General features: G+C 35.2%; 2 protein-coding genes across 3 annotated transcripts; both read right to left on the bottom strand.

Annotated features, from left to right (window-relative positions):
* Positions 1 to 533: 533 nt before the first annotated feature.
* On the bottom strand, positions 534 to 5,742 carry LOC130940357 (folylpolyglutamate synthase). Of its 2 annotated transcripts, none has more exons than XM_057868467.1 (16): positions 5,480 to 5,742; positions 5,243 to 5,388; positions 5,090 to 5,155; positions 4,753 to 4,862; positions 4,346 to 4,406; positions 4,092 to 4,175; positions 3,870 to 3,926; positions 3,655 to 3,715; positions 3,477 to 3,523; positions 3,279 to 3,356; positions 2,726 to 2,890; positions 2,346 to 2,633; positions 2,079 to 2,157; positions 1,718 to 1,870; positions 1,468 to 1,619; positions 534 to 962 (listed from the first exon to the last, which is right to left on the bottom strand). In XM_057868467.1, the coding sequence occupies exons 1-16, from the start codon at positions 5,490 to 5,492 to the stop codon at positions 903 to 905; spliced, it is 1,620 nt and encodes a 539-aa protein (XP_057724450.1). In that variant the 5' UTR covers positions 5,493 to 5,742; the 3' UTR covers positions 534 to 902. The 2 variants fall into 2 exon arrangements, with proteins under 2 accessions (XP_057724450.1, XP_057724452.1); XM_057868469.1 differs by having other exon boundaries at positions 2,346 to 2,630; positions 5,480 to 5,739.
* Positions 5,743 to 6,982: 1,240 nt separating this feature from the next.
* On the bottom strand, positions 6,983 to 12,742 carry LOC130942095 (protein NEDD1). The gene is made up of 10 exons (XM_057870783.1): positions 12,390 to 12,742; positions 12,138 to 12,250; positions 11,205 to 11,465; positions 11,005 to 11,109; positions 10,625 to 10,690; positions 10,284 to 10,505; positions 9,145 to 9,708; positions 7,834 to 8,454; positions 7,447 to 7,617; positions 6,983 to 7,365 (listed from the first exon to the last, which is right to left on the bottom strand). The coding sequence occupies exons 1-10, from the start codon at positions 12,526 to 12,528 to the stop codon at positions 7,258 to 7,260; spliced, it is 2,370 nt and encodes a 789-aa protein (XP_057726766.1). The 5' UTR covers positions 12,529 to 12,742; the 3' UTR covers positions 6,983 to 7,257.
* Positions 12,743 to 15,198: the final 2,456 nt, after the last annotated feature.

Below are 15,198 nucleotides of genomic sequence, written 5' to 3'. Positions count from 1 at the left end.
CTCCAGTTAAGTTATACCATGTGTTAAAATAACTTTATTATAAACACTCATTAATAATTTATTATTCAATTAATATATCAATTTAAGATTTATAATTTACACTAAAAATATCTAATAATTTTTCATAGTTATTTAAGATATCATAGAGGATTTTATGTTTAGGTATCTCCATCTCCCCAAATGATCATATGACAAGTTATGGTTATCCAAATATACAAAAAATGCAATGTTATACAAAGTATTAATCCCAATAAATCTTAAATTACAAGTACATGCCTCTTTTCTCATTAACTACTCTAAGTTACATATTTTTTTATAAAGAAAATGATGTTTTCTACTTTCTTGTTTCCTACTAATAGTCTGATAGAGCCAAATTTGGCACATCTGCTAAAGATCAGAAAGGTGGATTGAATTCTTTTTGACACAGTATGAGTTTTGTCTTTTTTTTTTTTTACAAAAAAGATAATTTATAAGTACTTTTTAATTATTTAGTGAGTTTAAAAATATGTTTTGCTCTTAATGAATTGAAGATCTCAGAAGAAAATATTACATAGTGTTATTTATAGTACTTATATTGCGTGTTTATACTAAAGTCAAAATAAGCAAATTTAAGTAAATCTCACAGAAAGAATCAAGACTAAAAATAAGAAAGACCCAAGTGACTCATTTATGGGTAATGTGTTTCTCTTTTTCTTTTTTCTTTTAGTATGAAAATGGAGCAGCAAGAAAGTCACCATCCTGAGGATGAACCAATGGACTTGGATGTATCATTTTTGTTCTTGGCAACAAAATATCAATATCACTTCAATCAGTGTGAACTCCAGAGAGAACTCATCTTGAATATTAGCACCACATGCATTTAGAAATAACTTTGAAGGAAGCCTTCAAATTCATCCAATGAATCACTTCTTGACTAATTTCAGCACATCACCAACAAGATGTAAAGAACCAGTCACAAGGACCTGTTGTATCATCAACCACACAATTTTGATCAGTTGGAAAATTGCAATCATTTGTAACAAGCGTAAATTACATTGACCGCTCCCTAAGATTCGGCGATATTAAAAATGGCACTCTTCGCTTTCCAAAAATATGCAGTGACTCGCTTTAATATTTGAAAGACATGACACTCCCTTACCCTAATATTGTGAGCTTCAAGATTTCAAGTATGGTGAAGACTCAGATGTTATCTTCATTTGAAGTTGATAGTTGAGAACTGTTAGATGATTTGATATGTTGGACTAAATTACCATTTAATGATTTTTAATTATCAACTTCACATGAAGACAACTTCACGTGAGTTTTCACCTTCAAGTATAACAAAAAGTGATTTAAAAATGTGAGCTAAATGATGAGAATAACATAGAATAAAGTATATCAACTATCAAGGGAAACATTACATTACATTCAAGTTCAGTCATTAAATTCTCTTATCTTATGATAATTCTCCTTACTAATTTGTGTTACCTGAAAACGAACCGACTGATTTTGTTGCACTCTGTCTCTAAGCCATTTGAGAGCCACCGGCAATGACGGAAACACTGCGCTATGTTCACAATTACTAGCACTCATTTCCATATCTTCTTTTAGTTCTTCAGAGGCTACATCCGTAATTTTGCCTGCCAAGATGTAGTCATCATGCATAGATTAAATTTCCGATAATTTCATAAGCTTTGCATAAGATTTTCCCACACAGGAGAAGAAAAAAGATTAACACCTTTGTTGACTTGCATAAGATTTTCCCACACTCTCTGGAGAGTTAACTGCCATGACAGATCAACATTCGAATCCATTGGTGCCATAGCCTGGGATCCAACTTTGTTATACACAGATACACTTGGAACAAAGAGGGCCTTCTTGAAGTAGACACCTAAAATTTTAATGGGAAAAAATTATGAATAGGTAAATAAATTTGCATTGTTTTATTTATCCCTGATAAGACATAAATGTCTCGGAATGCTGCCACTTATTTGCTAAACATTGTTAGTCTCCGGAATTATTTCTACCAATATTGAATTAGGATTCTGACATTATTGTGAAACTGTGATGTAAGAAAATCTAGAGTATGGACTACTAACCATGATCAGCACATGTTTTCATCAAGCGAGGAAGAAGCAAATCCGGATCTCGTACGGTCAAGCAATTGAATAGCAATATCTGCAAGTAATTCAATGACTTAACCCAAAAATTTCCATGACAGCTTTTGCAGTCTTATTTCATGAGCTTTTAAATATTCGAACAAAAACCGGCTTTCATGTCCAACTTTAACTGCTAATTTCTGAACTTCTATGAAATGATATTCCAGGAATAGCTTTTATACCAAGATATAAAAGTTGGAATTCTACCTGAGTGGATTTTCTGTCGCCATGATGCATCTTCACTACTTCAAGTGAGAACTTAGAACTATCTGGTTGCCGATTAAACAAGGTTTGGTCCGGGTTGTATTCTTTAATGGCAAGAGAAAACCAACGTGCACATACTTCCATGCTTTCAGGACTATGAGCCCCGTCTAAAAAGAAGACAAGATCATTTGATCTATCATTATTGATGAGTTGATCAGGAACAATCTGAGCCCTTCCTTGCAAACTCGCACTTGTTAACCCTTTTACGAATTGCTCCGGCAAAGTGTTCTTCTTGCAGGTATATATGTACATGTGAGGCACTGAAGGAAAAGAAAAAGAAAGAGAAAGAAAGAAGGAAACAAAAGCACTACTTTAGAACTTACAGATTGCTCCAAATTAGTGTCTCCAAGATGGCCAGTCCTTTTCAGCCATGTAGAGCACAGTGCGACAGCAAGACTGGCATTCAGATATTGGTGCTCACCTTCAAGACCAAGTCTTAAACCATTTAGCAAACTCGGTTCTAATGGGGTTACAACTTGAAGGGGTACCTGCAGTTACATATACCCTGTCTTTCAGATAGTCATTGACAAATGGAAAATCGCATGAAGATGAAAGCACAACCTGATCAAATGAAGAATGTATATGATAAGATATGCATAACTCCTTTCCAAAACAATGCAAATATTCATAATGATGATCTGGATATAGCCTCAACAAAGTAAATTAATGAACTTGTACATGTTCAATTGCTGCTGAACTCATCACATTGACACAAGATATTTCACTCTTAAAACAGAACGAACACATGGAACGTTGTATCATGTTACTTGATTTTTTATGTGCCAATGTTGTTATACGATTATGCCTACTGATGAGTTATTTAGATTCTTTTCAGGAAGCTAAGAACAAAATAGCCTCATGAAAGAACACAATTACATTCAATTGAGAAGCCTTCTCCTCAAGCACACGCATTGCTTCATCAGGCTGAGGCACTGTAAAAGCTGGGATTTGATCCTGCAGTGCGAAAAATAGAAAATATAGATTACAATTGATGGATTTAGAAAGAAAGGACAGACAGAGAATTCAAAAGGCATTCATATTCAAAACTAAGAAAATATTTTAATCTAAACATACCTTAAATATACCAGCCTTCTCACCAGCAATTTCTCCAAGAGTATTCCCTGTTAACAGAATCCAATAGAAATAAACTGAATGAACAGTATCATTGGTGTCACAACATCATGTTAGATATATTCTGACAATTCATGAATTTTATAAGGTATTATCAAGAATACAAAGATTGAAAACTAACCAAGAATCTCCATGTGGTCATACCCTAGGGAAGTTATACCACAAACAACAGGTTCTCGAACCTGAAGAGTCAACGATACTACATGAGCTTGTTTCAAGATATGAAATATGTTGAGAACATCGATGGAAATATCGAGAGTCAACAATCAAACAGTCTTTTAATCTTGTAATAATAGGGGGACAACAAATTTCAGTCGCAATGAAAATAGTGCGTACCACATTTGTTGCATCATACTTTCCACCTAATCCAACCTCCATTATTGCAACATCTACCTGCAAAGAATTTTGAAAAGAAGAAACCTCTATTCATTAATAACACAACATCTAACACCACCAACATCGCCCCCCCCCCCCCCCCTTTCTTTTCTTTTTCCCAAAAAATGGGGTTGTATCTCTACCTACAAACTTGCATGGGAATTCAAAGCATAAATATCAAACCTGTTCTGCTGCAAATATCTTGAAGGCAAGTAAAGCAAGGAAGCGAAAATAAGGAGGCATTGGAATATTATCATCAGTTTTCTCCTGAGTACCACCAGAATAAGAAAACAGTTTTGTTAATATTATGAGCAAACATCTACAAATACAATAATTGGAAGTGTTCACTAAAGTAACCAGGCTTGCACACCATACATTACTGTTATAATACACCAGAATTGCAATTATTATGGCTTAATAAAGTGTTATAAACGTACCTTTAATCTATCATAACACCACCAGAAATATGCTAAAAACTTCTCTTTACAAATTTCCATACTGCGGGAGCAACAAGAATAATGTTAACGAATCAAAGAACTGCAGATATATTTTAATTAATGGCACCATATAATATAATATATTTCATTAGGCCTAAATTTAGCTAAAGAACAGAGGTAAAACTACGAGGCGATTTCAGTAGCTACTTTACTAAAAGAATAAATTTTTGTCACAAAACAAGTGCAGTTCAGAACTCAAGCTAAATGAGTGTGCACCCTTGACTAAGCAGCTGGAAACAAAATTTCAAATTACCTACTCCAAAAGATAATGAACTAAAAGATGATGCAACTTGATGGATGAAAAGTAGTAAAAGGAAATAAAATCAACAAATGAATGAAAGACTGACCCATCTAAACGAAATCTTTCTCGGATATCAATGAGGTGAGGAGAAGTGAAAAGGCCAGTGCGAAAGCCACAGTTACGTAATATAGATTCAGCAAAAGTGCATGTAGATCCCTAAGCAACCAAAGTTCAAAAACAATTTCCATCACTAAAATAAGCATAGAATTACTAACTACAACATAATCAAAGTTTTAAGCGGAGATCCATAGCTACACTTTCTGTCTTAATTCTAATCTAACTTCACAAACTACCAAATCACATTTGAATTCACTTAAAGTTTTGAACTGAACCTCTTATGATAGCTTCATTTCCAAGCAACCACCTGAGTTAAGAGACAGTACCTTCCCTTTGGTGCCAGCAACATGGATAATCTTCATATTTGAAATAGCTTCCTCCAAATCAAGCATCTATAGGAATTGCACACCGTTGTTAACATGAGCAATCTCAACAAAGCTAACCCAAAATTTTCTAACCAAACTCAGAAACTTTGTTACCTTTAGGTACTCAAAAAGATGACTAAACTGATCCCCCATATTGCTACTATCAGCACGAGTGCGCCTAGTGATTAAAGATGACAGAGCATCCAATGCTTCTTCATAAGGGGTCAAAGATGAAACTTTTGGGGACCCATTTCCACCTTCTGCAAAACCCAAAATTAAAAATCAGATTTTTACTTAAGCTGAAGCATCCCAGAAGCTGGAAAAATGAAGGAGAGGTGTTTGAGTATATGCCTTGTTCAGCCATGACAATTAAGGCTTGAATTCTGAATGAAACAGAAAAAGCAGAAAGAGAGTGAGAATTTGCGAAGTAGATAGACGATTGGTTCCGCGAAGAAAGCAGAGGAAGGGACAAATGAGTTAAAGTGGAGTGGGAAAAAATGGAAGATGGGTTTGAGATTGAAGGATAAAAAGAAGTTATCTTTTTGTGGTATCTTTTAATTTGATTCCATTTATTTGGATTTTTGGTAAATTGCGGCTGTTGGACAGAAGAAGAGAGAAAACAATGAGTGAAGTCTCGAATCAGTTCTAAACTCATAGACTCTGAGCAAAATCAATTTCTTTTGGACTAATCTTTTGAAATTGATTTTACAAACTTTTTTCTTTTAGACCAAATTAATGTTTACTAGTTACAAACTCTTTGTGGACAATGTAATGAGATAAATCTTAAATTGGTCTCTCTCATATTAGTAGCGTACATTAAAATAGTCTTTTAAATTTTAATTATATTTCTAAGTCCTTTTTTATTAATGAATTCATCATGTTGTTAGAAATTAAACATTATATACTTTTGTTAATTTCAGACTTTTTTAGTACAATTAATATCTCAAATACTATTTCAATCTTAAGATTACTTTAGAATTTAACTTCACTGTAATTGAAACTTAAAAAATGCAAATTCTATTTAAATTTATTTTTAATTATCTGGGTGAATGGTGATTGTTAAAGGGAAGGATATGAAATGCATTAATTTTTGCACACTCACATATAGTCACATGTTTTATTCCTGTTAACTAATAAATGTATCAATTGAAAATTTTGTTTGGTAGTACATCAAGTGTGAATTTTCATCTTTATTAATGGAATATTTTTATGAGATCTAACAGCATAATATCATATGGGATTTGAAAAGCCGTTGTTCCCGAATTCCTGTGATGCTGCTATCTAACATTTAATGTTTCATCATCAAACACTTTCTGTCTCGTTAGGTCAGGAGTGCAATGAAAGTGGCAACTTTTCTGTACTTGATCCATTCCATTTCTTCACGTTATGCTGTTGCCTTTTTGTTCTAATGGTTTTCAAATCCCACTAAATTCAATAAATTGGATTCCATAATTTCGGTTGGTTAACACATTAGTTATGGCAGTAAACTATGTCAACCAATTATTAAATGCAACTATATCAAACAACTCATTTAACCTCCAACAGAATTCAATCAGCTACCATTATAATCAAATTTGGAAATTCGCAATTATTCGTCTTTTGTTAACCAAGTTAGTCTAACATAACAAAAATTACTTATGGCTAACATTATTACAAGCCTTATTATTTAACTTGGTTAGACTTAATTCATAAAAAAACTTGAGATGAGCATTATTCTTGATAAAAACCTGGTACATCTGTTGAGCAGTTAAATTGTGTAGCTTTAAAATATTTCAATTGATTCATACATTATTTGCCATTATATGAGGTGATGGTCTATATCTCACGCACCTTAACAAAATATCTCACATTATATGTACAAATAACAATTTCAAAATATCAAGCCTGCAAGCCATAGATAGCCCAACAAAGATTCCATTCCATTTTTGAAAAATTATCATCTCTGTACATATATTGAAAGCCCTCTCTCTCTTCCAGTAACAAGCAATTCAAACACCACCCTCTAAAAGCTAATACACAATCAAGAAGCCTATAATAAGACATACAATAATTGCCAATTTGTAAAAGAAATATCACAAAGGCAATCAGCAAAAACACAACAAAAAATGATTCAACTGTATTCACATCAATCATAGCATTTGTCTGAGCTGCTGGTTTTCTTTACGAAGAGACTTTACTTCTTTCATCAACTCAGCTTGGATTTCCAGAATGTCATTCATCTTGGTTGACATTTCCATCTGTCGAATTTGACAATTAATAAAAAAGGGTTGGAAGAAATAAAAGAAAATCAAAATGACTGATTAACTCTAGAGGCAAACCTCTTGCAGATGGAACTGTCTTAAAATTTCGATATGAAGGTTTCTCATATCCTCGTGTATAGATTTTTGAAAGGAATCTAGAGTTTCTTCAAGAGTTCTTTGAAAGAGTTGAAGCGTGAATGATGATCCATGTCCATCTGACTGAGATGCTTTCGGTTGTGAGCTTATTCCCTATCATCAAATTTCATAACTCAATAAAGATAAGAAAACTAAAACAACTAATATAAATATGTATTAAGATACTATCATACTGGGTTCAATGAATAATTTACAGTCAGAAGCACAGTAGCAGAAGATTCTACAATGAGAAAAATGTTCTAAAAGCACACATCAATACATGCAGTAGATGAAATCATCATATCTAATTATCTTGTATGCATAACTTACATTTACAAGGGGAAGAGAGCCAGATTCTGTTGGAGCAGATATATCAGTCTTCATCAGCAAGGTATTTAGAAGTTCTTCTCTAGTTTCTGCACCCGATTTCTTAATCTTGGGTGAACCAGATACTCCATCACTGAATGCAGAGGTAGTGCTTATTCTTTCTGCATACGTAGAAAACCTCCGAGTAAAGGATGACATTTTGGGGGAATCAAGGATTCTCGGAGAATCACTATTTGCCTGACCAAGGCTAGATTTTGTATTGATGGACAGAGGCAAAGAAGTAGGGAACATGTTATCAGAAAATCCCAGTGAAGTCTCTTGGCCTGTAGAGACATCCTTTGCACGTAAATTGGCAAAACTTAGGCTTGAACTTGTATAGGAACTGAGAGCTGATGATGAGGATGGATCATGTAATGAAGATAATGTTGACCCTGCACTTTGACTACCAGAAGCCAACATCCCCAAACGAGATGGAGCATTGACAGGCTGACGTATGAAAGCGTATTTATCAGATAACTTCTCACCACCCCAAGCTTCCGGAGGCGTGATAGAAGATGAATCTTCATTCTTTGAAGATGGAGGAGTAGTTGACCCGACAGGTGGAAAGGAAGGTTGAGTTATATCCTACACAAAATTAGTTTGCAATATGATCAGTCAAACTAGGATAATCTACCAGGCAAAAGCTAATATTAAATCGAACTTCCGTGTGGACTGAGTAAGTGCAACAACGAATTAAAGTCAGACAACAATTTATGAACCACTTTATAACACAACTAATTGATATTCTTACATAGTAGAATTTCATTATTTTCTTATGAATTCCGGGGGGAGAGAGAGATAGAGAGAGGTGCGAATAAAGACTGAATATTAGTATGATCTGATGTGACTGAGAAAGATAATGTGTTAAATAGACAAAATCCTAAGTCATATTTATCATAGTACTATACTCTTAATCCTAGCTAAATACGAAAAATCATAAAATTAAAATAGATATTAGAATTGATTCTATGCTATCATCACAGATACATTTTGATATTCTAGGATATGTTATATTATATGATAATTGATATCTTATTGTCTTCTTTATTTCAAAGAAAATAATTACAATCTTGCCTTTTTTCCCCCTCAACAAACCAAGTTCTTCCGTTACATGTTAGCAAATTTAAGTGCTAGTGTGCTACACATTAACAAGTTCACTGATGGCATGGAAGATGGAAGGCAGATTTTAAATAAAGATATGTTGGACCGTGAATTGAAAGTATATAGATTAGTGGAGCAGTTAAATTCAAAATAAGGGCAATGAGAGAAACGAACCTGCTTGGCGGTTGAGGCAGATTTCCAATCTAATATTGGATGATCACTAATTCCTTCCTCTGAATTTGGAAATTTTCGACTGGACGATGGAAACAGTGACGATGAAGGTTTCTTATCTCCAAATGGGCCATCCTTCTTTGATCCATTGTCATCCCATAGTGAAGATGCTATTGGCTGAACATCCACAAGTGGGGAGAATACCTCCATGTCATCCTTGAAGTTATAACTAGAGCGTGTAGCTTGCAACCTTGACAGGTGTCCACCTGGCCATAAAGGGTTTCGTAGTGGTGTTTCTTCTGCCGTAGATGAATTCAGTATGCTTGATGTGAATCCACCGCTGGATGCTGTAAATGATGATGTGTCAATGGAAGCACTCAAACGACTTGGATTCCTTGTAGTGGACACTGATGTTGACAGAGAAACACTCGACGCAGTTGCAGAAGGTAAAGGATCAGGCATAAGGATTGAATCTTCAACTGCATCTCCCACAAGAGCAGTCTCAGCAGAGCAATTTTCATTAACAATAACTGGTTTTGACCTTTGCCAGCACAAGCTTGTCACAGCCTGTTGCATGCCATAATAATTTAGAAGAAAAAGATGACACTAAGTTTCTGAAAATAAACCAGAGCGCAAAAATCAGGAGATCAATGCTTTTAAAAGATTTCTATATTTTGATTATTTCTATATTCTTGAATGACCAAGGAACATGGGAGCACCTTAGGACATCATTAAAAGACTCCCATTATTTAAAAGATTTTTCAATTTGCATTTTTCCGTAAACATACAGACACGTTATTTGACAGATCATGAGTATATTTAGCATAGATAAGGTCACTTGTTAACCCAGATCATCGCATTAGGGAATTAAAAGAAAAAGCACAGATAAATCCATCTAGTATAGAACATTATTCATATTGCCTAACTTGCCTCATTCAGGATTGAGACAAAACTCTATATGTAAATTGGAAAGCTTATACTAGCTTAAATAGTCCCATTAGTCCATGTCAGCATAAGATGAAAAATGCATCAGCAGCACCCAAGTGCTTGCACTTCCTTAAGTCAATCTTATTGTCAGGTGAGATCTAACAAATAGCTTAAATGGATTAAAACCAGCAGATGTAGATGAGGCAAAAGATTACCTCTGAACTACCATAAGCATGAAGAACAACAAAAGGTTGTGGTTTTCCACGAACGTCATAGAATGCCACTCGGCCATTGCTAGTTCCAGCAGCCAGCATCCAACCATCATCTCGATAGGCCAATGAGGAGAAAGGTGCTTCATGGGAAATGCAAGATGAGGGTTTTCTAGAACTGGAGTCATAAGTATATAACTTTTTGTCAAGACCCACACTAGCAAAGATCTGTCAAAGAGAGAAATATGTCAAAAAGCAAGATCATCCCAAGTTCAAGACATAAAAGAAAGGCAACAGTTTCACTGTATATATTATACAAAATTAAAACAAGCCATGAAAAATGAAACCTTGTCGTTGGATGGAGAGAAGCTAATACCAGCAGTTGGAGCAGAATGCTGCTTCATCCACGAAACCTTTTTTCCCCCAAAACAAAGGGTAAAAGAAGCATAAAATAAATATGATCAATTCAAATAGATCCATTTGAAATAATAATAAGAAATAAGAAAGAAAGAACTTGCTACAGAAGACGGTAACTCTGTGAATGACAACAATATTAAGCTGTTGACTAAGACATGATTTAGAAGATCATATAAGAGTGCATGAGTATGTTATTCTCTAAGACTGTCTAAATAGACTGCACCTTCAATTGTAAACCAAGAAAAATGGCTAATATATATATATATATAAAACGTTACAGCATGCTATACAATTACAACACATGTCATACCTTAGGGCTACGACCAGTAGTATCCCACAAATGGACTGTCCCATCATCACCAGCCGTGACTAGAAGGTGACGACTAACTCGTGAATAATCAAGAACTCTCAACATCTGGTCTTAACATTTTAAAGAAGAGAGATTAGTCTGCAAACATTGATGCAATTCCAAACACTAAGGACATAGAAGCTTCAACAAAGCAGAGAAACCTGTTGATCGGGATCTTTGAGTTCAGCAGCCCTTGCCCCAGAGGCAAGGTTATGAAGTATAAGGTCCCCACTAAGGCTGATAGAAGCCAAATGTTCATCTTTACAGTTGTACATTACACCTGTGATAGCATTAGTATGACCCCGCAGCCATTTGATACAGCGTTTCTTTTGCAGATCCCATATCCTTACAACTTGGCCACTTCCTCCAGAACAAATATATCTGGATGCCTTATTACTGAAGCAGATAGCCGATATAGACTCCTGGTTTAAAAATAAAAGGGGAAATATCAGCATGATAAAACCCCAACAGAACCAAATGAACATGCTTGATTCAAATCAAGTTACTATCAGGACCAAAACAGACAAAAGGGAGCAACCATATAATAGTAGCAAATAAATTAATATAAACCAAATAGTGTATGCATCTAAGTAAGCCTAGATGCAATACAATACAACACAGACAATCTACAGTCTTGCTCACCTGGATCTTAAAGAAATTTAGAATAGATACACCAACTAAGGAACACAAGTATCTTATGAAGATGCCTCACTGCCTTTGTCATTCTTTTCATTCTTTTTATTTTCTAAAAATGCAACAAAGGGCAAGTTCAGACAAGGTAGTCTTTCCCCTGATTCATGAATCTTTTTCATCAAAGTTTCCGTTGATTTTAACATTCCACCTAACGGGTCGTTTTACTCTTAGTTATCAATGTGTCCGATGCACAAGCATAACATGACTGATATATTTAATTCTAAGGGACTACATTATAGTTTCCCGCATTGATAAATGCATGGACAAATTTAGGACTTAGGAGTCTGCTCTCTCAACCTCAGGAACTATAATGAGGATTTAAACACAGGGGCAAAGTTGGTTCTCAGTGTTATGCAGATATGGGAATTACATTCTCTAAGCCCTTAACAGAAGAAGATTACCTCAATGTTATCTCCACTATCAGTGCCAGAAATGGGAATGGTCCCCATGCTTTGCCCATTCTTCCTCCACAACGAGATCTTCTTATCATCCCCAGCACTTGCCACAACCAAATCTGCAAACAAAAGACCAAAATTCACTCAGAAACAAAAATCCCCTCAATTCTATTGAATCTTGAAATTTATATGCAAACCTGCGCAAGCAGAATCAGAAAAGGTTCTAAATTTTTTTATGAGAGAATTTTAGGGACTCACTGGTGTGGTTCCACTTCACAGAATTGACTTGTGAACCGGGAGAAGGGATGTAGCTGAGGGTGCAAGGGTCGCCGGGCTTCACGGAGCAGTCGAACAGCTTCACGGTGTCGCCGCCGCTCGCCGCCAGCAACGACGCCATTTCACGGATCCGACCCCCAAAAAAAATGAAAATAAAAAACCGTTGCTTTTCTGGTCACTGTATTTTGTTAAGAGGTTTTTCTGATTTCTTGGAAGGGTTTTTCCGTTTTGGGGGGGAAATGGGTGGGATTTATGTTTGTTTTGCGATTTGGATTTGGAAATGGTGAACCCTACAGAGAGCGAGGAGAGAGAAGTTGAAGAGAGAAAAAGGAAGGAAAAATTTGAACGACAAATAAATAGAAAGTGAGCGCCTTTTATATTATGGTTTCCACTATTTGCGACTCTCAAGTGTTGCCTTTGCTTCAAACTTCAAAAAATAATTGATATGTGTAAATTTAAAATGGACTAACTAATTAAAATGAATAAAAACTTAAGCTAGTGACACAACCAAAGTTGATGGATATATATATATATATTAAGTGTAAAACGGATTTTTCTAATCATTTAACCTACAATATGTGACGATGGAAATTTTGACTTATAAAAATTTTATGTTCAATTTACAGTAATATTAAACTTTAGAATTATGATCATTTTTTATTGAAACACAATGTCAGAAAGAGTTGAGTAACAAGGTGGATCTCCATTATTTTAGGAGATTGATGTTACAACTTACAACACATTTTGTTTATCCCTATAAATCACTTTAACAAGTGAAATTTAAAGGGTCCGAACAGAATTTGGTTTTATAATATTGAGTCCTTTTTTCACTATGAGAAATTTCTGTAGATCCTATCCGTGCCATATTCTATGAGCAGGATTCTCTAGAAACAGAGACAAGCTCATAGCATACTTAATTACACTGGATAAGAAAGAAGGAAATAACACAAGCTAAGCTTTCAGATAGAGAAGGGAGATTTAGAACATTTTGTAAGAAAAAGTAGATATATTACAATGTTCGTTGAGATCTGAATACAACTGAAGTGAGCTCCTCTTTTTATAGAGGTATCTAAACGACAACAACATCTTACAAAATTTAATCAAGCCTATTAAATAATGCCAGCCGATAGATAAGGATAAGCCTTATCTCTTTCTAACTTTACCTAGACAAGTGACAGAGATCACTTTATTTTAGTGCACTTAATAATTGTACATAGTGGGGCATTTGTTTTAATAAATGGACGGCTTAAAATAGTCTTCTAGAAGGGTCCCATCACCATCTGAGAAGGATGATGTGTCATCACAAGCCAAGTTAACTGCTCTAAAGTCTATATCCGGGTCTTGTAAATAGGTAAGTGGATCCTCAGTATTCGCTTCATTAGGATCTTGGCCATCTTGTAAATATGGGTCATATATGTCTGAATTTGGGCCTTCAGCATCATTTGGTATCCCTGCATCAATTCTGGTTGGGTTTGGTGGCAAGCTTATACTCTAGAACTTAGGTCTTCAGAATTTAGATCTTTATTATTTGGGAGATGTCTGTATGTGCTAAGTTGATTAGGAAAGTTCTGCCTTGATCTTGGAGTGTAAAAAGAGTACTGTCCAAATTGATTAATTATCCCTGAGGTTATGAATCTGGACTGAAATTCTTGGAGTGTAATTGGCAAAACATCATATCTGAATGAGAGTCCTTCGATTACATCTTATCTCCATATATTCCAGGTTGTCAGAGTTGACAAAGGTATTTGGCCAAGGCATTCAAGATTGACTTTTCATCTATAGGCCATATGGTAGAGTATCCAACAATATCAATCCTGTTCATGGTGTGTGGGTTACTACCAGTGAAGTAACTTCTCTGTAAGGTGACAAAACAACAAAATTTTTGTTTTGCCTGGAAAGGTTTGTCCCACAGTTGATGGCGGTCAAGCATGTTGTATAACATTCCTCTCCATGTGTCAAGTAGAGCATATATGGAGAATAATCGAACCAAATGGGATTGCGCTTGAGTGCTATTACACAAGATATGGTATATGGAAAAGATTGGCAATATGATGGCACATGTAAATATGGAAGACAGAGTCCAGATATACCACATCATTTCTTCTGGTATAGGTCCTTGAATTATTGGGATAGTGCAGAAAAGAGTGTCCATGTTGAAGTACCTGGAGTTCGGATGGATTTGGGTTATAACAAGAAGCTGGTGTAGGCAGTAGAACAGGATTTGTCTGGCTAGGCAATCTATTTGAAACTCTATTTGGGGTCTTGCTTTGTGGGAAAAAAGGCCAATCTTTCTTCTGTATGAGTTTCTGTGAAGTGGACAATCAGGAAATGAAATGGTGTATGGAGAATTGTGTGTACTCGTGGTGCAAATGTAAAAGATTGGTTTTGGGATTGGTTCTTTGGTAGGCCTAGATAGGAAATAATCAAGTGTGTTTTGGTGTCCCTTTATGTGTTTTACCTCAAATTTATAACGGAAAAACCAGTATTTTCATCGCAAAAGTTGAGAGTCTGGCAGGATCTTTTTCTTGATTTTCAGCATTGATGGGAGAGAGGTATTATCCATCTCCACAATAAAATAATAAGAACTGAGGTGGAAATTGAATGTTTCTATCATGCGTTTAACAACAAAGATTTCTTTGTAAGTGGCATGGTAGTGTTTTTCTAATTCTTTGAACTGTCTGCTAGCATGCGCACATCCATCAAAGATTATGTTGAAAGAATAAGTGGCTCTCTACACAAAGAGATTATGTGGTAGAACAAGTGGCTGAACTCAAAAACCGGCTCTCTACAC

Source organism: Arachis stenosperma, chromosome 7 (genome assembly GCF_014773155.1).
Source record: "Arachis stenosperma cultivar V10309 chromosome 7, arast.V10309.gnm1.PFL2, whole genome shotgun sequence".
NCBI classification, from domain to species: domain Eukaryota; kingdom Viridiplantae; phylum Streptophyta; class Magnoliopsida; order Fabales; family Fabaceae; genus Arachis; species Arachis stenosperma.
This window is presented reverse-complemented; position numbering and strand designations above follow the sequence as displayed.